Raw genomic sequence first — 25534 nt, forward strand, 5'->3', positions numbered from 1 at the left:
CATCCCCGCCTCTTCGACCTGTTTGTTTCCTCTCCACCTATCCTCTCCTCTATCCCTCTTCTATCCGCCTCCCACTCTCTCCCTATTTATTTCAAAACCCCCTTCCCCTCCCCCTTTTCTGATGAAGGGTCTAGGCCCGAAACGTCAGCCTCTCTGCTCCTATGATGCTGCTTGGCCTGCTGTGTTCATCCAGCCCTGCACCTTGTTGTCTCGGATTCTCCAGCATCTGCAGTTCCTACTATCTCTGACACATTTCATGTCCTTCCTTTGTGAGGTTATGATGAGAAGGGTTGCTCCTCTGAGACCCTAAGGCAAGCTCCTGCCTCTTGGCTTCCCCCATCTCTTCGGTCACCATAATTTCAAACACAGCCCTCTTCAAAACGTCTTGCCCCTGTGTCTGGGGAATTTCTTTTGGTCCTGAATTCCAGCTGTTTGACATACATCTCCCACCCAGGTGACTCTCCCTGAGCTGAGGCAATTGATTGATAAATGTTTAACATCAGCCAAGCTTCAGATCACGAAGATCAGGATGAATGGTGAAGTGTTGTCACTCGTGTCTTGCAGCACCCTTCCAGCTCACCCTCTGGCTTAAAATAAGGCCTTAATCTGTCAAAGTTGCTGCATCTCTCTCTGTCTCTCTCTCTCTCTCTCTCTCAATTCCCTGCCTTCACTTCCACTGCTGCATGATCTCTCTCTCTCTCTATCGTTCACACACTGACACACCACACATGGTGTAATTTACTGAAGCTCCTGGGACCAAGGATCAAGGCAGTGAACAGTTAATTGTACGGGAGGCAGCTTGCAGACTGCAGGATTAAAGTCGAGCAGTAAGCAGGCGGCGCATTAACCTACCGTTAATGCATCAGCACGTTGTGCAAACTCAGTAAAATACAAGGTTAAACTGCACCTTTCTGATCTTTTTTCTCTTACCTTTCTGATTAAGTAGACTGCAAACGAGAAACACGCGTCTTTTAAGATTCACAACGGGCCAAGGGTGATGAGCAGCAGGTGAGGTCATCTCACTGTTGGATTCAGACCGGGTGCAAGACGCTTAACGTTCATGGGCAGCTTTATTCGACGAGGGGAGAGGAGGTTAGCACTGATTGCAGGTGATGTCTACCCAGGGAGGTCAAGGGCATGTCCTCCATCTGCAGGGAAGGAGATCAAAACAGACCTAAGAAGGGCTGTCGATGGGGTAGGAGGCAGGGCTGGATGATAGAGGGAAGGTGAATCTCCACCAAGGATAGCACAGGCTTGATAAAGGGAAGAGTGAAGTGTAACCAATAGCAGGCCAAGAGGGGGAATGTTGAGGATGATGATTGGCAGTTCCAGGATGGAGAGAAACTCAATGGGCATAGGTGTGGACAGCTCTAGGCTGGTAGCAGTGGCTTGAGGATCACAGAAAGATTAAAGTGATGGAGGGAGAGTTGAGGACAGTGGAGGGAAGGTCAAAGATGACTGCAGGAGGGGATTTTGAAGATCCGGGTATCAACGTGTGTCAGGTGGGGAAAGGGCGACAGAAGTTTAAGTTCCTCCTCTCGCACGGGGTGAATGATAACACTGCCTTGCAAGGAGTGGATGCCTGGCCAGGTACAGTCTGAATGTAGCAGCAAGACCTTCGACCGTGACCATCTGGTGGGTTGAGTAACTTTCTGCCCAGCCTCGCCATACAATTGGCCAAGCCTAGGAGTGCACATGGCCAATTAATAGGTTGCCTCACTATTGCACCTGGTCAACCATCTCACCTCTGAATGGAGTTCCTGCACGCGTGCCAATCTGCTATTGGGAAACACATCACTGTGACCAAAACCTGCCTCCCCCACACGCTAACAAACAATAACATAATCACCAGTCACACACACACATGGCAATGCACTCACTATGGGCCTCTCACAAACATGCATTCATACACTCAAACAGTAACACACCCACTCATACAGCAATTACTCACTGCAGCCTTTCACATGTATAGCAATGTACTCACTACACTCTCTCTCACATACATAGTCCCACACTCATTCAAACAACTACTCACCACAACTAAAGAGCCCTTCACTGCAGGATCTGAAGTGTTTGTTCAGCAATCTGGTTTGCAGTACAGATCAGTCAACAGTGTCAATGCATTGATAACTCAGCACTAAATGGGCAATCACAGTCAGTGTGTTTAGAAATGAAAGTGATTGATAACAATGCTAAAATCTTTTCTGCTGTTTGGAGAGGTTACTCTGATAGGAAGGGCAGGGAAAAGTAAAGCTCAGAATCTGCTTCACAACTTCTGCAGTGAATAATGCCCTGTGTGTAACAAGTAAACTGATAACATTAAGAACATAAGAAACAAGAGCCATACATTCCTTTGAGACCGCTCTGCCATTCAACATGATCATTGCTGATCATTTGCCTAAACTCTAATTCCCACTCTGGCCCATATTCCTTGATTTCCTGAGAGACCATATATCTGTCTACCTCGGTCTTGGATGTATTCATTGATGGAGCATCCATCCTTAGCTAGTAAGAATTCCAAAGATTCACATGCTTCACTAATCAATCAGGACTTATCCTGAGGTTTTGACAGAGCAATAACAACAACTTGTCATTATTTTGCACCTTTAATGTTATAAAATGTACAAAGGCACTTCTCAAATTAATAGTTGAGAGTCAATCTTTGACTTCCAGAAAGTTTTGACAAAGTTCCAAATGAAAGGCTGTTAATTAAATTGAAAACTGCGAATCCAGGATAAATGCTGGAAATGGATGAAATTAGGTAAAAGGCAAAAACAGGTCAGTATTGGCTAGAGGGGCTGTGTCCAGTTGGAGGTGGGGGCAAGCACAGAATCGCAGGAGGCATTACTAAAGTTGCTACAGTTTCAAATTCACATCAATGACCTGGATTCAGCGATTCAATACAAATGATCAGATACTGGAGGGACAGTGAGATCAAACAAGGCAGCTCAAAATAGGTTTCATAATAGAACTGTGAGTGATAAAACGTAACACAGAGCAAACTAAAATAACTACACAAGAGCTGATGAATAGGTCAACAAGACTCCTCATGTGGAGATCTACAGTCTCGAAATATTGACTGATGGATTGAGAGTCTTTCAAAGATTACTGCCTGATTGAATATCTCCGGGTTTCTCTGACTTTGTTTCAGATTTGCAGTATTTCTTGAATTGCACTTGTAACCAACTTGTGTTAACACTTTCATTTTAGTTTTGGAAGCCATTAAACACATTATTGAAACAAGATGTCAGAAATGGCCAACTGGAATTGTGTTGATTTATGTAACTTTCAAGAGTTGGGTGGGTCAGATTTGCTGTGAATTTTCTACTCTCTGCTGCTGTAGAAATGGACAGAAATATAAGACAAAATTAGTATTTATTATAGGGAAAACTTTGAAATAGCGACAGGTTAAATTTTTCTTTTATTTATTCGTTAACCAGATGAGGGTGTCGCTGGCTAGGTATTTATTGCCCATCCCTAATTGCAGTTCAGAATCAACCACATTGCTGTGGGTCTGGAGTCACATGTAGGCCAGACCAGGTAAGGATGGCAGTTTCCTTCCCTAAAGGACATTAGTGATCCAGATGGGTTTTTCCAACAATTGACAATGGTTTCATGGTCATCATTAGACTCTTTATTGCAGATATTTTATTGAATTCAAATTCCACCATCTGCCATGATAGGATTCAAACCCAGGTCCCTAGAACATTATCTGGGTCAGAGATAGTAGGAACTGCAGATGCTGGAGAATCTGAGATAACAAGATGTAGAGCTGGATGAACACAGCAGGCCAAGCAGCATCAGAGGAGCAGGAAAGAGCTGGATGAACACAGCAAGCCAAGCAGCATCAGAGGAGCAGGAAAGAAATTTTTTCTGAAGAAGGGTCTAGGCCCGAAACGTCAGCCTTCCTGCTCCTCTGATGCTGCTTGGCCTGCTGTGTTCATCCAGCTCTACACCTTGTTATCTCACATTATCTGGGTCTCTGGGATAACAGTCCAATGATAATACCACTAGACCGTCAGTGATAACACTGATAAAACTTGTTATCAGTGTTCCAGAAAAACTTCTCCAACTGTAGTGTAGCCTAGACCTCACTGAGGAGCAAGGAACCTAGAGAAGAGATTTTAAGTGCTTTAAAGACACACTGTAACAATATTACACATAAACAATTTGCGTTCAACTTCAGAGCTCTGAGAGAGGGAGAACATTGATTAGTCTCTGATAAATCATTTAAATTTGAAGAACTGAAAAACTTCCAAGATAAGAATGTCTTAGGGATAGGCATCCAGTCATGAGGGCACATCTAATGAGAAAGGACAAACTTATTCTCAAGAAAGCCAGCAACATATGCAGAAGCTCTGAAGTTGCCAATGATCAGCTGATTTGTGATAATAGGAGACAAGAGAAGGTTTTGCATTATGGCAACAGGCAATCCAGGCAAAATAAGAACAACATATTACAAATGTCATAATCATTGTAAAATACACACTGTTAATTTTCAACTTCCAGATCTGATTGTAACATCCGAGACTCTCATGAACTTTCATATTTTTTAAAGAAGGAGGAAACACTAACTTAAAGTGGCTACCGTAATCATCTGACCAGATTCAGCCAAGTTCATGAAACCAATTTAAAATAGGCAAAGACGGTCCCAGCTGAATTTATCATTTGATCAATAAGTATCGAAACCCAACCAACTGTGAAGAAACCCTTGTCTCCTATCTTTGATTTACATCATTCTGGAAGTTTCAAATATTTGGGTGAAAGTTGCCTGGTGATTATCCAGCTTGAACAAGACAACAATGCCAGGCATGGGGACTCACAAGTGAATTTCAGGCAAGCAGAGCAGAGGAAGGACATCGGTAACAGCAAGGACTGAAAGATTCGCTCACTTTCCCAGTTTCCTTCTAAACATCTAAATCGTCAGCACAGGTAACATCTATTCACCAAGAACTGGAGGTTTCTGCAACTTATGATACTGCTGAGGTTGTGGGTTCAGCTTTAAAACAAAACTCAAGGACTCTCAGAATTTTTAAAAACTGAACATTTGTTACCTTCCTATTACCTTCTCCTTTTAAAACTGTAAACTTGTCTTTGTTTATGTGTTTGATGTCATATTTTATTACTTTTCTTGGTGATAGTAAGGAATAAAATTCCTCCTGCTTTCACTTAAGGAAAACTTGTAATTAGCACTTAATTTTGATTAGTAGTATATTTTAATTGAAGTGTGATATAGCTGCACACTAGAAGAATTAAAAACATTTGCTGTGACTTACCAAAGGCGTTCAAAAGGAATAGAGATATTCATCCCTCTTCCCTGGGTGTAATATTAAAAAAAGAAGAAATACTTGTAGCAGAACCAGTAGAAAGAACAATGCCAAAGGACAAGATATAAATACGACAGTAAATATTGTTGGAGACCTTACCAAAAAAAAGGAACATGTCCCATGAGGGGAAGGCAGTGCTCCAGCTACAAGAGCTGAATCAATTTGTGTACGAGTGTTTAGCTAGAAAAAAGCAAAGCAAACCTATAAAAGATGGCTACTGGAGAGATGGTACCAAATGATTCTGATGAATCACTGTACATACAACAAGTTGACATCATCAGGTCTAAAAGAGAAAAATAATTTGTGACAGTTGCAATGATGACTGCAGAAGGAGAGTGAAATAACTCCACAGCAGCCACTATCTCATGTCCATGTTACCCTTTATTTACACGTGGAGAGTCCTTGACACTGATCCAGCTCCCTCAGAGCCAGCTTTCGGCGAGAACAGGATGTTGATACTTCTCTTCTTATCAGTCAGCCAGGGCTCCCTAATTGGATCAGATTAACATCCCCAATCAGGGAACTTCTCTCAGGTCCACCTGGCTGATCTCGTTGCCATCACTACAGACAGCATTAATGAAATTGAACAATCAATCAGATACTGGTGATTCATGCATTAACATGAGCTTTGCGGACCTGTACAAAGTATCTCAAGATTGCACCCTTCCTATAGTTTTGCAAGCACACAGCACACTGTACTCCAGCTTTGGCCTAACTAATGTCTTGTACAGTTCCATTACAACCTCCTTGCTCTTGAATTCAATGCCTCAGCTAATAAAGGCAAGTGTCCCATATGAATTCATAACTGTCTTATCCACCTGTCTTGTTGCCTTCAAGGATTTACGATTATGCACACCAAAGTCTCTCTGACCTTATTCTTCCTCAGGTGGCATAGGAAGTTTGGTATGTCCATAAGGAACCTTACCCTTTTACAGATGAATCACAGAAAGCATAATATTCAGGTGCCTAACAGCCTGGTATAGCAACTGCTCTGCCCAGGACGGTAAGAAACTACAGAAGGTTGCGTGCACAGCCAGATCATCATGGAAGCCAACCTCCCATCCATGGACTCCATTTACATTTGCTGCTAATATCATCAAAGACCCATCCCACCTCAGTAATGCTCTCCCACAACTTCTTCCATCAGGCGGAAGATACAGAAACTTGAATGCATGCACCAAAAGTTCAAGAACAGCTTCTTCCCTGCCGTTATTAAACTGATGATGGACTCTCTAACTTCAAATAATGTTGATCTTGTTAATGTTGATCTTGCTTCATGCACGTCCTGTGCGGTGTAACCTGTATGCCTCACGCTGTCTAAGATTTTTTCACCCTATGATCTGTATGTCCTTGTTTACTATGATCTGCCTGTACTGCTGACAAACAAAGCTTTTCACTGCACTTAAGTACACATGACAAGAAATCAGATCAAATCAAATCAAATTTCCTAAGGTCCTACCATTCAATGTGTACTCACTTGCTTTGTTAACCCTCTCAAAAAGCATCACGTTACATTTTTCAGTATTAAATTCCATTCGCCACTGTTGTGCCCATCTGATCGGCCCTTTTGTGTAATCCTGAAATCTAAGGCTTTCTTCCATGCATTTTATCACACTACCAAATGCTGTCATCTGCAAACTTACTGAATGAAAGTCCTGTGTTTGAGTCCAGATTAGAAATGTACATGACAAACATCAAGGAACCAGCAGTAGATTTTAATCTAAATATCATCTAGAAAGTCATATGGGCAAACATAATCTAGTTGAGGAGCTCATAGAATGTTTTTGGGATAGTTTCTTAGAACTGCCTGTTCTAGAGCCAACCAGAGAGTAGGCTGTACTAGATTTGGTATTGTGTAATGAGATAGATTGCAATTTAATCATATCAGTGAAGGCACTCCAAGATAGAAGTGACCATAAAATGACTGAATTTCACATTCAGTTTGAGGGAGGGAGGACTGAGTCTGATACTATTTTTAAAAATTTAAGCAAAGAGACTTATGAGGGCCACGAAAGCAGAGCCGGCTAAAGTTAATTAGCAAATTAAGTAAAAGGGCAAGTTAATAGAGATACAGCGAAACATATTTAAGGGGATATTTCATAATATACAGAATGGATACATTTCGATGAGCATAGGAAAATCAAAGGAATGGATCCATCATCCATGGTTAACTAGAAATGATAAAGAGAATTTCAAACTAAAAGAAAAGCATGTAATTATGCAAAGACAGATGACAGGTCAAAAGATTGCAAACAATTTAAACAACAGTAAAGAATGACCAAAAAATTAATAGAAAGGAAACTGAGTACAAGAAAAATCTATCTCAAAATATGAAAACACATATTAAGAGTTTATAGAAATGTTTAAAGATGAAAAGTGAGCGTCAGTCTTGTAGAAAGTGAGACTGGAGAATGAATAATGGAAATTAAGGAAATGGCAGATGAATTGTCAAGGTATTTTGGATCAGTCTTCATTACAGAAGATGCAAAGAAAATCCCAGAAGCAGTGACAAATCAGGAAATGGAAGAAAGGGAGGAAGTCAGGAAAATCACAATAATCAGAAAAGTTGTAATGAGTAAATGATTGGGGAGTTGTAGGCTGACAGGTGCCCAGGTCCTGATACATTTCATCCTATGGGCTTAAGAGAAGTGCTAATGAGATAATTGATGCATTGGTTTTAATTTTCCAAAACTGCTTGAATTTGGGAAAGGTCCCATTAGATTGGAAGACATCAAATGTAACTCTTTTATTCATAGAGGGAGGGAGACACACAGCAGGAAACTACAGGCCAATTAGCTTATCATCTGTTGGGGGGATAATTTTAGCTGAATCCATTATTAAAGAAGTTATAACAGGGCATTTGGATAATTCAGGGTAATCAGACAGAGTCAACATAGGTTCGTGAAAGGAAAATCATGTTTGATCTATCTGTTGGAGTTCTTTCCACATGCTGTGGATATAGGGAACCAGTGGGGGGACTGAACTTTGATTTCCAAAAGGCATTTGATAAGCCGCTACATCCAAAGTTATTGTGGAAAATAAATATTATGGGGTGGGGAGTAGCATATTGGCATGGATAAAAAATTGACTGGCTAATAGGAAGGATAGAGTAGGCATGAATAGATCTTTTTCAGGTTAGCAAGACAGAATGTGAGGTTTGCCACAGGGGGTGGTGCTGGGACTTCAGTTGTTCACAATTGATCGAAATGACTTAGATGAAGGGATAGAAATATGGTTGGCAAATTTGGAGAAAGCACAAAGATAGGCAGGAATGTAAGTTGTGAAGAGGGCAGAAGAAGGCTAAAATGGGTATAGATAGCTTAAATGATTGGGCCAAGGATGTGGTAAATAGAGTACAATCTGACAAAAAGATGTGAAGGGATGAGAGTGTCCTTGTGCATGAATCACAAAGGTCAGTGTGCAGGTCCAGTAAATAATAAGGAAAGCTTCAGTTACACAGGGCACTGGTGACCACATCGAGAGTACTGGTACAGTACTGGTCACCTGGCTGAAGCATTGTGGCCCAGTTCAGAGATGGTAGGTTGGGGAGATGCTGTCTAATGAGGAAAGGTTGGAGAGACTGGGCCTGGACCTGCTGGAGTTTAGAAGATAAAGAGGCATCTTGATTGAAGCATATAAAATCCTGAGGAATATTGCTAGGGTACATTTGGAGGGGATGTCTCCTTGTATGGGAGAATCAAGAACCAGGGATCACCCATTTAAAACAGTGTTAAAGGAATTATTTTCCTCCTCTCAGATGGTAACAAGTCTTTGAAACTCTCTTCCTGAAAATTGCTGCAGGCAGATTCCTTGTATATTTTTAAAATAGAGGTAGATAGATTATTGTTAATCAACAGGACAAAAGTTTATCAAGAGTAAGAATGCAACTTTGAGGTTACAATGAGATCAGCTCGCAGGCTGAATGGCCTACTCCTGCTCTTAATGTGCATTTTCATATGGAGGGGCATTCTGAGGGAAGGCTGGCTGCAGCGTCAAAGGAGCAAGTACGGAGAGAGACTGTTGCATTGTCACAGCAGTAGTACCAAGGGTGAGCTGTACTGAAAGAGGGGTGATACTGAGGGCATACTGCACTATCAGGGTGGCACTGAGGAAGCACTGCACTATTGGAGGAGTGATACTGAGGAAACCTTGCACTGACACATGCATCACCTTTTGAATAAGGTGTTAAACTAAGGCCCTACCTGTCCGCTCAGCTGGACATGAAAACCACATTGACCACTATTTTAGGGAAGAACAGGGCATTTCTCCCTAAAGGCCTGGACAATACTTATTTCTCTATTTACAATCATCCATTCATGATAAAACTTTGCTGTTTGTGAGATTTTTCTGTGCTCAACAGTGACAACGTTTCAAGTACTTCCTTGACTATAATGTGCTTCAGGAAGAATTGATGTCCTGAAAAAGTGCTATAAAAATGTGAGCCTTTAATTTAAGTCATTGAAGATGTTGATATAGGAACATTGGGAATCCATGGGATTACAATGTTTCTTTTATGGAAAATAAATATGGAAACTAGATGGGCTGTATGGCCTGTCCAAGTTTTGTAATCTTCACAGCATTTGATGGACCAGGGTTATTTCTATGCTAGTGTGTGCTGATGAACATCCCTGATCAGGGGCCACTGAATTTTAACTGGGGGACATGGAAAAGTGGCTCAGTGGTTAACACCACTTCCTCACAGCCCCAGGGACTGGGTTTGATTCCACTATCTGTGTGGAGATTGCATATTCTCCTTGTGTCTGTGTGGGATTCCTCTAGGTGCTCTGGTTTCATCCCACTATCCAAAGATGTGTAGGCTAGGTGGATTATCCATGGGAAATGCAGGGTTACAGGGATAGGGTAGGGGTGTGGGTCTGGGTAGGAGGATTGGTGTGGACTCAATTAGCTAAAAGGCCTGCTTCCGCACTGTAGGGATTCTATGATTCTTGACATGCTCAGCCTTATCAGGTAAGTAAGGGCTTGTTGGGAGAGTTTGAAATTTTAAACCCTAGAAGAGACAGTGATATTGGAACATGGCTGTGTACTCCACAATGTTTACATTCTACAGTTATCAACATCTAATGAGCAGTCATTGTGGAATTTTCAGGAAGGTGACTGATCGTAAATTACCTTCTTGCTTTGACTCACAGGGTCACAACTCTTGGTCATCTCTGACACAGCAGCTGGGAAATGAAATGGAAACTCACAAACAGGTTCAATTCATAAACACAAATAAATCCACCAGTAATCAGATTATCCTCTTGGCTTCAGCATACCAGCAGAGGTAAGATTAATCCTTCTGAGATTCTGAGTGTGGTCTGATTGTAAACAATGTTTCAACAACTAGGCTGAGTTGTAGTTTCCTCACATGGTGATTGATATTGATGAAGGACAAAAGGCTAAATCCCAAAATGAAATATCCTGGTTATCCATGTAGAATGTGTCTGTAGACCTTAGAGAAACCTAGACTTGGGGACATTTAGACAGGGTTAGAGATATAAAATAATGATTATATTGATTCTGCTGTCTATTCCTACCGCATCTCTGATAATTCCCATTGTCATTGGCAGGGTCATCGCACTGAACAGAGAAATTGAGAGAAAAAAACAGGAGATCCGGAGACTGAAAGAACTGATTGCTGACAGACACGCTGAGCTCCTGTCTGCGCATCATCCTGTGACAATGCCTTCAAAACAGTTAATGTCAACTTGGCTTGAAGTGCAAGATGTAAAGACTACCTTGACTGAGCTACAAACAATGTAAATACCACTGTTTTACTTGATGTATTATTTGGGTCAGTAAAACAGATTAGATGCGGTATTAGCCTATCCTGAACACCCAGATATCACCTCGAAGATACCTCAGCCTTCTGCCTAATCCAATAACTATCCAGAAATTGAGTTCCAGGACTGGCAGATCAGATCAGAAAGGATTGCACCACAAATGCACCGATCTGAGTAAGCCAGTTAATATGGAGGGCATTTCAGAATATGGTGGGTCCCAATTTCACCTTCATCAACATACCATCCACCTGCTTCCTTCTTGTTTGGGATGTGGGCATGTTAGCAAAGCTCCAGTTATTCATCCCCTTCAGCCTTGAGAATGCATGAAGTAGTTTGGGAGATGATGGTTGTATTATTGCTGAACTGTTAATCCAGAAACCCAGCTAATGTTCTGGGGACCTGCGTTCGATTTCTGCCATGGCAGATGGTGGTGGAATTTGAATTCAATAAAAATTTGGAATTAAAAGTCTAATGATGACTGTGAATCTGTTGCCAATTACTGGAAAACCCATCTGAGTCACTAATGTCCTTTAGGGAGGGAAACTGCCATCCTTACCTGGTCTGGCCTACATGTGACTCCAGACCCACAGCAATGTGGTTAACACTTAACTGGTAATTAGAGATGGACAATAAATGCTGGCCTGGCCAGTGACACTCTCATCCCATGAATGAATAAAACAAAATTAGAGGTAGTTCAGAGAAGTTGAGAGAAGGCTGAGTAGCTTGAGCTTCTCTTTAATGGAGTTTAGAAGAATGTGCAGTGATTTTATTGAAACACGTGGGGGCTCAGCAGGATAGAGGCTGGGAGGATGTTTTCTTTTGCACAGGGTCTAGAATCTGTGAGCTCAGTATAAAACTAAGAGGTCTCCCAATTTAGATGGAGATGAGTAGGATTTTTTCACTGAGATATTCACTAGTATTTTAAATTCTTTTCCACAGACAGCAGTAGAAGTTGGATCTTTGAATATATTCAAGCCTGTGTTTGACAGATCTTTGATCAGCAAGGGAGGAAAATGTCATGTGGTGAGGCAGGAAAATGCCTGAAAATGCCATGAAAATGAAGTCAAATCAGCCATGATTTACTGAAATGAAGGAGGAAGCTTGATGGGCCAAATAGCCTACTCCTGCTCCTTTTTCTTACGATCTTATAATCTATAGGTTACATGACAAGTTATCTATATCTATGTCATATGATTCAGCCTCAGCACCATATGAACAATGTACTATCCCACCCCAACACTGCTCTCTGAGGAACATTCAGTTCAGGAGATGTGGAGCCAATTGATGTTGTAAGCAGTTTGTGAAAGCTCCTATAAAGCATTCTCTTCATGCCTCAATGAATCTTTATTGAGAAAAGGTGTATAACTATTGTGTAATATTCTCTTGAGAAAGGTGCAAAGAAGAAGCAGCTCAGAAAGTCAGGCTGTGCAAACAAATACAACACCTGAATCAGCAGCTGGAGCTACAGAGTGAGCAGCAGAGCAAGGTAAGTGACGGCAGTGCAGGAGATGGCTTCAGAGTTTATCATCCATCTGTCACACTTCCCAGTGTTCTACCTTCCTGTACTGAAGGCTTTAGTTCCACACCCACCAAACTTTTTTATGATGTGGAGGTGCCAGTGTTAGACTGGGGTGGACAAAGTCAGAAGTACCACGACATGAGGTTACAGTCCAACAGGTTTATTTGGAATCACACAAGCTTTTGGAGTGCAGCCCCTTTGTCAGGTGCAGTGAGAGAGCAGGGCATACAGACACAGAGTTTATAGGCAGAGAGATCAAGGGCAGAGAGATTAAAAGATCATACAAATGGTGTAAGTGCAATGTCAGATAATAAGTCTCTGCAGGTGACCAAGAATGTTAGACAGTGTGTAAAGTGTCAACAGTTGAATAACCAGTGAAGGGATGACCTATAATCTGATTAATTGAGGCAGAGAGATAATAACAAAAAATTAAAAATAAGGTGGTGCTGGAGACAAACTGAATGATTGGAATCACATGCCAAATTCAAAACTGTACAAACTAGTTAAGGTAGATTTTACAGATATAGAACAGTGTGGTGGGTCACATGGAGTGTGACATGAACCCAAGATCACGGTTGAGGCTGTCTTCATGGGTTCAGAACTTGGCTTCAGTTTCTGCTCAGTGATTCTGCGTTGTGTATCTTGAAGGCCGCCTTGGAGGACACTTACCTAAAGATTGGAGGCTGAATGTCCTTGACTGCTGAAGTGTTCCCCCACTGGGAGGGAACATTCTTGCCTGGCGATTGTTGCGTGTTGCCCATTCATCTGTTGTCGTAGAGTCTGCATGGTCTCACCAATATACCATGCATCAGGGCATCCTTGCCTGCAGTGAATGAGATAGACAACATTGGCTGAATCACATGAGTATCTGCTGTGTACATGATGGGTGTTGTTCCCACGTGTGATGGTAGTGTCCATGTCAATGATCTGACATGTAATGCTGAGGTTGCCATGGCAGGGTTGTGTGGTGTTGAGGGCGATGTTGTCCTGAAGGCTGGGTAGTTTGCTATGAACGTGGTCTGTCTAAGGTTTGGAGGTTGTTGAAGGCTGTGAAGAACATGGTGTAGTTTCTCCGCTCCGGGAAGTATTGGACAATGAGGGGTAGTCTATCAGTCATACCCTGTGTCCAATCTCTGGGAAGTCACCACGGTTTTTCACTGTGGCATGTCAGAACTGGCAATCGTGAGTTGAGCATTGTATCCCGTTCTTGTGAGGACATCCTTCAAAATCTTTGAGTGTATGTTGCAATCTTCCTCATCTGGCAGATTCTGTGTATGTACAGGTCTTGTCTGTAGGGGATGGCTTTTTTAATATGTTTACTGCGGAAGTTAGATAACTGTAGCATCATGAGGTTATCTGTGGCCTTGCGGTAGAGTGAGGTACTGAGGTGTCTGTCCTTGATGGAGATGCGTGTGTCCAAGAATGAAACTGATTCTGAGGAATAGTCCATGGTAAGTCTGACAGTAAGATGAAACTTGTTGATATTGCTATGTAGTCATTTCAGTGATTCCTCGTCATGAATCCAAAGGAAGAAAATGTCATTGATGGATCTGGTGTTTAGCATTGGTCAGAAGTCCTGCGCAGCAAAGTCTTGCTTGAACTTGTGCATGAAAATGTTGCATATTGGGGTGCAATTTTGGTCCCCGTGGCTGTTCCATGTGTCTGGATGAAGAACTGGTTGTTGAAGGTGAAGATCTTGTGGTCGAGGATGAAGCAGATGAGTTATAGGATGGCATCTGGAAATTGGCAGTTGTTGGTATTGAGTACTAAGGCTGTTGCAGCGATGCCGTCATTGTGGGGCTTGCTGGTGCGGAGAGCCAAAACGTCCATTCTGACGAGGAAAGTTCCTGGTTCGACCGGTGCTGAGTTTCTGTAAGAAATCTGTAGTGTTGCAACAGAAGCTCGGGGACCAAATTTGCACCCCAATATGCATACAGGTGACCCGACCACTCTGTTCTGTATCTGTAAAATCTTCCTTACTGTCCTGTTTTGACAGCATCACCTTGATAAATTGTTATGATCTCTTTACTTTAATTAGTTTGTACAGTTTTGAATTTGGTGTGTGGTTCCAATCATTTAGTTTGTCTCCAGCACCACCTTATTTTTAATTTTTTGTAATTATCTCTCTGCCTCAATTAATCAGATTATAGATCATCCCTTCGCTTGTTATTCAGCTGTTGATACTTTACACATCGTCTAACACTCTTGGTCACCCACAGAGACTTATTATCTGACATTGCATTCACACCACTTGTGTGATCTTTTGATCTCTCTGCCTATAAACTCTCTGTCTCTGTGCTCTTCTCTCTCACTGCACCTGATAAAGGGGCTGTGCTCCGAAAGCTTGTGATTTCAAATAAACCTGTTGGGCTATAACCTGTGTCGTGTGGCTCCTGACTTTGTCTGAGGATGGTTCACAATGTTAAACCCAGAGTTGTGATTGCAGTACATTGCACCAGACTGTGACTCAATGGGGCTGAAATGTGAAGCTTCATGTCCAACTTGAATGCATAACAATCGAGGCTAACAATTCAAAGCAGTATTGAGGGAGTGCTGCACTGCTAGAGATGCTATTCTTTTGGATAAGAAGCCAAACAGAGAATCCAGTTTGCTTTCTCGTATGGATGTAGATGATCCCTTGGCCATGCTTAAAGCAAAGAAGTAGAGTTGTCCCTGGCATCCTGGACAAAGCTTCAATCAGTATCACTGAAACAGATAACTGCTCATCATTCCATTGTACTTTGTGGGATCTTACTTGCAGAAATGGATTGCCAGGTTTCCAAAATTACAACAGTAACTATACTTCAAAAGTATTTAATTGGCTGTAAAGAGCTTTGGGAAGTCATGAGGCTGTGAAATGCACGATGGTAATGCAATAGTAATGAAAAGGCAGTCTAAATGATCACAGCTTTATACTCTCAACATTGTTCCCCACAGGATTTACAATTCATGAGTAAAAGAATTGAAAGGTCAAAGGTTTTGGTGCAGCAGTTTGATGACCGAGTTGGAAGAGGTTACGATGAAGCAGCTTTGAAAAACGTGCTGGAATTGTTGAAGGAGACAAGTGAATTTGAACAGAAGATGTTTCAGGAGAGCATGGCGCAGGTTTATGACCAAAATGTATGCTCAAACATTTTTTTAACCTAGTAATCTTATCAATTTTTAATACAATAAAACCACTACTAACAGGAGGAGGCCGTTTAGCATTCCAAGTTCAGGCAAATTTGCAGAGCTAATCATTAATAAAGCAACACTGAACTGTGAAGGGAGAGGGACCACACCGAGCTGTGAGGGTCCACACCGAGCTGTGAAGGGGAGAGGGTCCACACCGAGCTGTGAGGGGAGAGGGTCCACACCGAGCTGTGAAGGGGAGAGGGTCCACACCGAGCTGTGAGGGGAGAGGGTCCACACCGAGCTGTGAGGGGAGGGGATCCACACCGAGCTGTGAGGGGAGAGAATAGTCTGTAGAGTTTGAGGAATCAAGTTGCCCTATATACTGTGCTTTGATGGTCCCTGGACATAGAGTCATAGAGCACAGAAACAGACTCTTCAGTCCAAGTAGTACGCACCAACCATACTCCCAAACTAAACTAGTCCCACTTGCCTGCTAGATAGCCTAGAGTGACAGCTTGCAACACTGTCCATTAGCAGCTTGAAGATAAACAGACTGAATCAGAGGAAGATGCAGCCACAGATATGTATTTTTCCTCCTCATTGGCTGAAGGTTTTCACTTAAGCATGGTTACATTGTGAATGTGTGAACAAAAGAGTGAAGGAACATAAGTGTGAGCATATATGAATATGTGGATAACTTTTCTCAATTTTGACATGAATCAAAGACACCCTTCTGCTAAGGGAATTTGTTTCTATATTCACTCTTTGGATGTGGGTGTCACTGATTGGATTAGTATTTATTGCCCATTTCCACTTGTTTGAGAAGATTGTGGTGAGCTGCCTTCTTGAATTGCTGCGATCCATGTGCTGTAGTTCGAAGCACAATGCCATTCATTGACTCAACAGGAAACTGACAGACACTGAAGTAACAGTATGAATCAAATTATGGCCATTTGGAGGTCCTCAGCTGGACTTAAATCACCCACTGAATAACTAATTGTCATTCCTTAATTCATATTAAAAATTACAGAATTACAAAATTAGCCTTTATTGTCATGTGCACTCGAGTGAAAAGTTTATATTATCGCCTCTCACCACCATCTTAGGTACAAGATACCTAGGTACAGGATACTTGAATATTTGTTACAGACTTGGGAGAATCATAAATAAAAGTTCAGCATAAGGATACAGGAAAAAGAAATTTTCTTTTAAAAAGTACTCACACTTTAGTCTGTGCCAGCTTTCAGACCACTGAGCCAAGTGTATAGGAGCATTAATCATGGTGGCTCAGTGGTTAGCTCTGCTGCCTCACAGCACAAGGGACCTGGGTTCAATTCCAGCCTTGGGTGACTGTCTGCGTGTAGCTTGCACATTCTCCCAGGGAATATGTGGGTTTCCTCCGGGTGCTCAGGTTTCCTCCCACAGTCCAAAGATGTGCAGGCTAGGTGGATTGGCCATGCTAAATTGCCTTGTTCAGGATGTGTACATTAGGTGGGTTACGTAGAACAGTACAGGCCCTTCAGCCCATGATGTTGTGCTAAACTTAAGGTCTATCTAACCTCCACCCTTACCATATGCCTATTTAATTGCCTCTAATGAGGCCGACTCCACTACCCTCTCCGGCAATTGCATTCCACGCCCCGACCACTCTCTGAGTAAAGAACCTATCTCTGATGTCTCCCCTATATCTACCTCCACTCACTTTAAAACTATGCCCCCTCGTAATAGCTACCTTCACCCTAGGAAAAAGTCTCTGGCTGTCCACTGTATCTATACCTCTGATCATTTTGTTCACCTCTCATCCTTCGTCATCCTAAAGAGAAAAGCCCTAGCTCTCTCAACCTTTCCTCGTGAGACCTTCCCTCTATTCCAGGCAACATCCTGGTAAATCTCCTTTGCACCTTTTCCAACACTTCCACATCATTCCTGTAGTGAGGCAACCAGAACTGGACATAATACTCCAGATGTCGCTGAACCAAGGTTTTGTATAGCTGGAGCATAACTTCATGGCTCTTGAACTCAATCCCTCTATTAATGAAAGCTAGCACACCATACGCCTTCTTAACAACTCTATCCACCTGGGTGGCAGCTTTCAGGGAACTGTGGCCATGAATCCCAAGATCCCTCTACTCCTCCACACTGCTCCTCCACTCCTCTTTCTGTTAACCCTGTATTCTGCTTTCAAGTTTGTCCTTCTAAAATGAATCACCTCACACTTTTCAGGGTTAAACTCCAACTGCCACTCCTCAGCCCAGCTCTGCATCCTATCAATGTCCCTTTGTAACCTAGAACAGCCCTCCGCACTACCACAATTCGACCCACCTTTGTATTGTCTGCAAACTTACTAATCCACCCTTCCACTCCTACATCCAAATCATTTACAAAAATCATAAATAGAAGAGGACCCAGAACAGATCCTTGTGGTACACCACTCGTAACTGAGCATCATGTTGAACATTTTCCGTCCACTACCACCCTTTGTCTTCTAAGGGTCAGCCAATTCTGAACCCAATCTGCCACATTTCCCCTTATCCCATGCCTCCTTACTTTCTGCATGAGCCTACCCTGGGGAACTTTATCAAACGCCTTACTTAAATCCATGTATACCACATCCACTGCTGTACCTTCATCCACGTGTTTGGTCACCTCTTCAAAGAATTCAACAAGGTTTGTCAGGCATGATCTACCCCTCACAAATCCATGCTATCATGAATCAAACTGTGCCTATCCAAGTGATCGTAAATCCTATCTCTCAGAGCCCTTTCCAATAATTTGCCCACCACTGACGTAAGACTAACCGGCCTGTAATTTTCGTGGTTATCCCTATTCCCTTTTTTGAACAAGGGAATGACGTTTGCCTCTCTCCAATCTTCCGGCACTATACCCATGGACAGTGAGGACAAAAAGATCATCGCCAAAGGCTCTGCGATCTTTCCCTCGCTTCCCATAGAATCTTTGGATAAATCCCATCAGGCCTGGGGGACTTATCTATCTTCAAGTTCCTCAAAATTCCTAGTACATCTTCCTTACTAACATTGACCTCCTCTAGCCTACCAGCCTGTTTCACACTGTCCTCCTCTACAACTAGGTCCCTCTCAGTTGTGAATACCGAAGAAAAGTATTCATTAAGGACCTCTCCTATCTCTTTAGGTTCCATGCACAAATTCCCTTTACAATCCTTGATCGGCCCTACCCTTTGTCTGGTCATTCTCTTATTCCTCACATACGTGTAAAAAGCCTTGGAGTTTTCCTTGATCCTATCTGCCAAGGTTTTCTCATGCCCCCTTATAGCTCTCCTAATCCCTTTCTTCAGCTCCTTCCTGGCTAACTTGTGTCCCTCTAGAGCCTTTTCCGATCCTTGTTTCCTAAACTTTATATAAGCATCCTTCTTCCTCTTAACCAGTCATTCGACTTCTCTTGAGAACCAAGGCTCCCTTGCTTGACCGCATCTTCCCTGCCTGCTAGGGACAAACATATCGAGCACACGCAGTATGCGTTCCTTGAACAATCTCCACATTTCAATAGTGCTCTTCCCTGACAGCATCTGTTCCAATTTTATGTACCCAGTTCTTGCCTAACAGAATTGTAATTACCCTTCCCCCAATTATGAACCTTACCCTGCTGTATGTACCTATCCTTTTCCATGACTTTTGTAAAAGTAACAGAGTTACGATCGCTACCGCCAAAATGCTCTCCTACTAACAGGTCTAACACTTGGCCCGGTTCATTGCCAAGCACCACTCCTTGTGTTGGTCTATCTACATACTGTGTCAGGAATCCTTCCTGAATGCACTGGACAAAATCCGCTCCATCTAAACTATTACAACTAAAAAGTTTCCAATCAATATTTGGAAAGTTGAAGTCACCCATGACTACAACCCTGTGACTTCTGCACCTTTCCAGTATCTGCCTCCCAATCTGCTCCTCCACTTCTCTGCAACTATTAGGGGGTCTGTAAAAAGCCCCCAACAAAGGGACTGCTCCTTTCTGGTTCCTGACCTCAACCCAAACTGACTCTGTAGACATATCATTCTTGAACTGCCTTTCAGTAGCTGCTATACTAGCCCTGACTAGCAATGCCACTCCGCCGCCTCTTTTAGTGTTATAGGGGGATGGGTCTGGGCAGGATGCTCCGAGGGTCGGTGTGGACTTGTTGGGCTGAAGGGCCTGTTAAAAAAATAATTAATCCTGGAGGCCTCGCTTGCAGTCCCCAAGGGACTTGCTGCTGCCCCCCGCTGGCCTCCACTCCACTTGTCCCTGGGACTCTCCTGGACTTGTTGCCCCCACATTGGCCTACACTGGGCCTCGCCTCCAGGAATCACTGGCCCAATGCCAACTCCCACTGGTTTCCACCATTCACCTCTGGTAAGTAAAAGTTAAAACTATGAAAACAAAAAGAAAGAGAGAAAAAGGGAAAAGGATGAGCAGAGCAGAGGAGGTCTGGCTGTAGCATCTCACTCTGCCACCATCTTGTCTGCACAAATACTGTTGTTATTCTAATTTAGTCTTTTGAGGCATTCTTTTAATTCTCTCTCAGGATGATGGTGTCACTGGCGAGGTCAGAATTCATTGCTCAACACTAATTGTCCAGGAGGAGGTGGTGTTGAGCTGCCTTCTTGAACTGCTGCAGTCTACAAGGTGGGGGTACAGCCACAGTGACGATAGGAAGTGAGGTTGAGGATTCTGGACCATTCAAGATCTTATACAACTTAATCACATAACCCCTCATTCTTTTACACTGAAAACAATCCCAGTTTGTCCAAACTTCCCTCATAGGAAACCCACTCACTCCAGCTAAAAAGTCTCGTCAACTTCTTTGAACTTCCTCCAATACATGTGCACCTGAACTGCACATGGCATTAGATACACCGTCTCAGCAATGTCCTATGTAACTGAAGCATAACATCCTCACTTTTTATTCAGGTTCCTCTCATAGTAAAGGATAGCATTCTATTAGCCTTCTTAATTACTTGCTGTATCTGCATACTAACTCAATGTCACTCATGCACTAGAATACTTAGATCCCTCTGCACCTTAGAATTCTGCAGTCATAATCAATTTATGAAATTCTCTGCTTTTAAAAAAGTCTTTCTGCTAAAATAAACAATTTCACATTTTAAACATTATACTCCATCTGCCAGCTTTTTGCCCCTATATTTTTCTCCATGTTCGATATGCACCTGCAACCTTCTGACGTTATCTTCACACATTATTTTTCTACCTATCTTTGTGTCATCTAAAAATGTAGCTTTTTTGACTTCATTCTGCACACCTAAGTTATTTTAAAAAGTTGAGACTCCAGCACAGATCCCAAAGGACCCTACTCATCACATCTCGCCAATCAGAAAAGGGTTTGTTTAGACGTACTCTCTGTTTTTCACCATCTATCCAATCTTCTGCTTGTGCAATATGTTTCTCCTCCTCCTCAAGTTCCCATTTTGCACAATAACCTTTTATGAGGCATCTTGCGAAATGCTTTCTGGAAATCCAGGTACAGAACATATATAGGTTCCCCTTACCCACAGTGCATGTTAGTCTTTCAAAGAACTTATTTAATTAGGTTCCCTTTCAGAATTCAATGCTGATTGATCGCAAATACATTGAGGTTTTATACTTGCCCAGCTATAAGTTCCTTAATGATTGTTTCTAACACCTTCGCCATGACACAAAAAGATGGCAATGAAGTAGGGCTTCTAGGGCTCATCCACTTTCCCTTTCTTCTCTTATCCTGTACTTGCCTCTTGCCCTGAGCTTGGACAGCATTGGCAGCAGTGATTGGGCCCAGCGTGGACCAGAGTGAGACCAGCACGGACCTCGTGGAGAGAGTGAGTGAGTCCTTACTTACTTTTCTGGGGTGAGCACCAGACCTGGCATCTGGAATCAGTGGCTGCTACAGCAACGGAGGCGATGTTGGTGAGGTAGGCCCAGTGATGAAAGATGGTGCCTAAAGTAACTTCAATATTGGTTGGGTCCAGCAGTGGTGGAAGGGCACCATGGCAACATCAACGAGACGGGCCCAGTGGCAAGAGATGTGACTTTGAATTGGTGGGTGTGGAGTAGATCACAGCGAGGCAGTGGCACAGGAGAATCAGCCCAGAGACAAAAGATGGCGCCTGAAGACGTCAACATTGATTGGGTCCATTGTAGATGGTGCTGAAGGTGTCGTTGATGATGAGTTGGCTCAGGGCTGAGGGGCTCGCTTTAAGCTATATCTTTCTTTTTTTCTTATTCTTAAACTGTTCAAAATGGTGCCGGATCATGATGACCGTGGAAAAGCTTTTCACTTTATTTAACTGTTTTTCTTACTGTAAAATACACATGATAATAAAAATCATTCATTTATTCATTAATTGGCTGTAATTTCCTGTCTTCTGTCTACCTCTCTTCTTGACTAGAGGAGTTCAATGTGTCACTTTAGAGTCTGATGGAACCATTCCTAGGCACCTTGGGCCAGACTTTCTGAGGAGTGGCAAATTTTCGAAAGTAGGGAGCTCTGCATTTCTGAGAGGAAATTCCACCCAGCTCACTCTCAAAAATGCAGAGTTGTATTTCCATTCTGAGAGTTCTTTTCTAACTCAGAACTGTCAGGGACTGTACCAATTTTCACAGCAGCAACTGCCATATTCTGAGATTAAAAGACCCTGACAGCCACTTTAACAGCCGCTGCCAAAAAGGTTAGTACATAATTCAGGTATGATGAAAGGGTGCTCGGAGGGTAGGGTGCCACATGGGTAGGGGGGTAGGGTACCAGGTAAGTAGTGTGTTAGCTAGATAGTTCCATCCTTGCAACACTTGCTGAGAGAACATTTGTACCTCCTTGTTTTGCTGGTCTCATCCCTAATTTGACTAGTTTCAACACTCGGTGATGGATCTTTATACCTAGTTCTTTTACCATATGCTTCTCCAGTAGCAACAGCTGGGATAAGATATCCGCCAGAACCATTTCACTTCCTGGTTTATATTTCAGAGGTTTTTAAGGTTATTCATTTTGGTTGCAAAAATAGGGAGGCAAATTATTATTTGGTTGGGAGGGGAATATTCAAGAGATGTGAGTGCCCTTGTGCACTGGTCACTGAAAGTTAGTGTGCAGGAGCAGCAGGCAGTAAAGAAGGCAAACTGTATATTGGCCTTCAGAGCAAAAGGATTTGAATATGGGAACAAGGATGTCTTGCTGTAATTATACAGGGTATTGGAAAGGCCACACCTGGGATATTGTGTGTAGTTTTGGTCTCACCTGAGGAAGGACGTTCTTGCTATGGAGAAAGTACAGTGAAGGTTTACCAAATTGATTCCTGGGATGGCAAGACTGACAGATAAGGAGAGATTGAGTCAGTTAGGTTATATTCACTAGAGTTTAGAAGCATGAAGGGGGGATCTCATATAAGCCTATAAAATTCTAACAAGACTAGACAAGGTAGATGCAGGATGGATGGTCCTGATTGGGGGAGGGTGGAGGGGCACCAGTAGATTAAGGAGAAAGGGTAAACTTTTTAGCACTGAGATGAGGAGAAATTACTTCACCCAGAGAGTGTGAACCTGTGGAATTCACTTGCGCAGAAAGTGGTTGAGGCCAAAAAATGTTGTGCTTTCGAGAAGGAGGTAGACATAGCTCAGGTGGCTAAATGTTTCAAGGGATATGGGCGAGGGCAGGATTAGGGTATTGAGCTCAATGCTCTTCCTTTCATTATGATGATGACTGACCAGACTCAAGAGGTCGAATGGCCTACTTCTGCTTCCATCTTCTGTGATTCTATGTGACATTTCAGATGAATAATGCCAATGCATGTGATGTATTTATCCACATTAAACTAAATCGGCCATGCATTTGACCATTTACTCAGTCTGTCCAAATTACATGGCAATATCTCCTTATCGTCCTCACCCTTCCATCCAGTTTTGTGTCATCTGCAAAGTTTGAGAGTATTACATTTAGTTGCCCCAGTTGAATCATTAACATATATTATGAATAGCTGAGGTCCTGGTACTGTTTCTTGTGGAATTCCACTAGTCACTGGCTACCATTCAGAAAAAGACCTATTTATTCCCACTCTTTGGTTCTGTTTGCAAAATAATCTTCTATCCATTTCAATACACAATCCCCTCAATCTCAGGCACTTTAACTTTACCCATTAATGTGGGACTTTGTCAACAACCTTCTGAAAGTCCAAATAAGCGCATCCACTGGCTTCCCTGATCAACTCTACCAGTTAAATCCTTGAAGAATTCCAATAGATTTTTGTAAATCCATGCGCTCTGTGTCTGATTCTACCGCTGTTTTTGAAGTGCTGTGCTATAAAATCCTTGCTAATGGACTCCAGCATTTTCCGTATTCAACACAGCTCCCTAGGATTGTTGGAAATTGGGGCTCCTTAAAAACTGAATTTTCCTAGTATTTACTGTGCAGCACGAGATTTCATTTAACAGCTATTACAACAGTGATTAAATTTCCAAAATTTGAGCATATAAAAGCAAAAGGAAAGAATCACAAGAACACAGAGGTCGTGATGTACACTGAATTAGCATCAACAATTTATCTGGCTCAAATGCTCTCTATTATCAGTGTATTATTTCTGAAGAAAAAGGTGGTTTTGTTCTTAGAATGAAACAAAACTTCAAAAGGAGGTGGGCGGGGCAAAATAATCATCCGATGTCTCATCGAATTCAGAGAATTGATTGACATGGCATAAGCTCCCATTCATAGAAATACAGTAGGTGCTTGAAAGAGGGGTGTTCTCTTCAGGGATTTCTCAAAGGGGAATTCTCATCAGGGGGTCCTCAGAGAGCTACGTTCTCTAGATGACAGCACAACTTGTGATGGTCTAATAGAAGAGATCTCCACCTTACTCTCTGTTCATTCATTCAACGGTCGGTCAGTTAAACAAACAGCCAGCCAGTTAATTATGTGTATAATGTATTTGTAATCTAGGTTAGTATAGAACTCAGACTATGTATTTGTGCCTGAGATGACATATGCACACTCTTATTAAATAGTTAATAAACTTCTAGATATCTGACTCATTATAAAACGGATTCTCTGTGGTATGTTGCTTGGACGAGCATATAGAAAACTGCAAAATTCATTGTTGACCCTCTAACAGTTCTGCATTCTTTCAGTGCCATCCAACAGTGCAAAACTGATGAAGCTGCACTCCCCCAGTACTGACATTGAGGATACTGAGGGTATATTGGATAGGAGAGCTGCTATACTGATCTAAGCTGACCTTTTGAATTGATACTGAAGGAGCATTATTCTTAGCTTCCTCCAAATGTTTCTACTGAATGAATCTTTTGCTTTAACAGGTGGCAACTTTAATTGCACTGCAGAGCAGTGATCAAATCCTGTTGGAACACGAGATGTCTGAAAACCAACAGCTTCACCAGTGCATCGGTCTTCTCAGAGAAGAAATAACTGCTCTGCGCAGTAAGGTTGGTATTCCTCAGCCAGGACTGACCATGCATAAATCCTACACTGACCATTGCACAAGCCTATATCAATCACTACAAACAATTATTATTATATTATGGAGTGATATTATGGACTGATATTATCGAATGTGTTTCCACCATTCTTTCAAAAGAAAGTCGAATAAATACTTGGAAAAGGAAAATTTTGCAGAGCCATGGAGAGAAAGCACAGTTGAGTAAGTGATGAAAACTGAAAGAACTGTGGATGCTGTAAATCAGGAACAAAAACAAAGTTGCTGGAAAAGCTCAGCAGGTTCTGGCAGCATCTGTGAAGGAAAAAACAGAGTTAACGTTTTGGGTCCGGTGACCCTTCCTCAGTTCTGAAA

At 42.3% G+C, this 25534-nt stretch overlaps 1 protein-coding gene across 1 annotated transcript in view; it reads left to right on the forward strand.

Moving 5' to 3' along the window:
- The first annotated feature begins 1454 nt into the window (after positions 1–1454).
- LOC109920250 overlaps positions 1455–25534 on the forward strand; it is a 51028-nt gene continuing 26948 nt past the window's right edge. Inside the window, exons 1-7 of the mRNA XM_048607343.1 lie at positions 1455–1590; positions 3211–3299; positions 10478–10611; positions 10898–11086; positions 12503–12596; positions 15567–15749; positions 25044–25169. Coding sequence (XP_048463300.1) covers positions 1455–1590; positions 3211–3299; positions 10478–10611; positions 10898–11086; positions 12503–12596; positions 15567–15749; positions 25044–25169 — 951 coding nt within the window. The remainder of the gene's footprint in view (positions 1591–3210; positions 3300–10477; positions 10612–10897; positions 11087–12502; positions 12597–15566; positions 15750–25043; positions 25170–25534) is intronic.

Source organism: Rhincodon typus, chromosome 17 (assembly GCF_021869965.1).
Source record: "Rhincodon typus isolate 14 chromosome 17, sRhiTyp1.1, whole genome shotgun sequence".
Taxonomy (NCBI): domain Eukaryota; kingdom Metazoa; phylum Chordata; class Chondrichthyes; order Orectolobiformes; family Rhincodontidae; genus Rhincodon; species Rhincodon typus.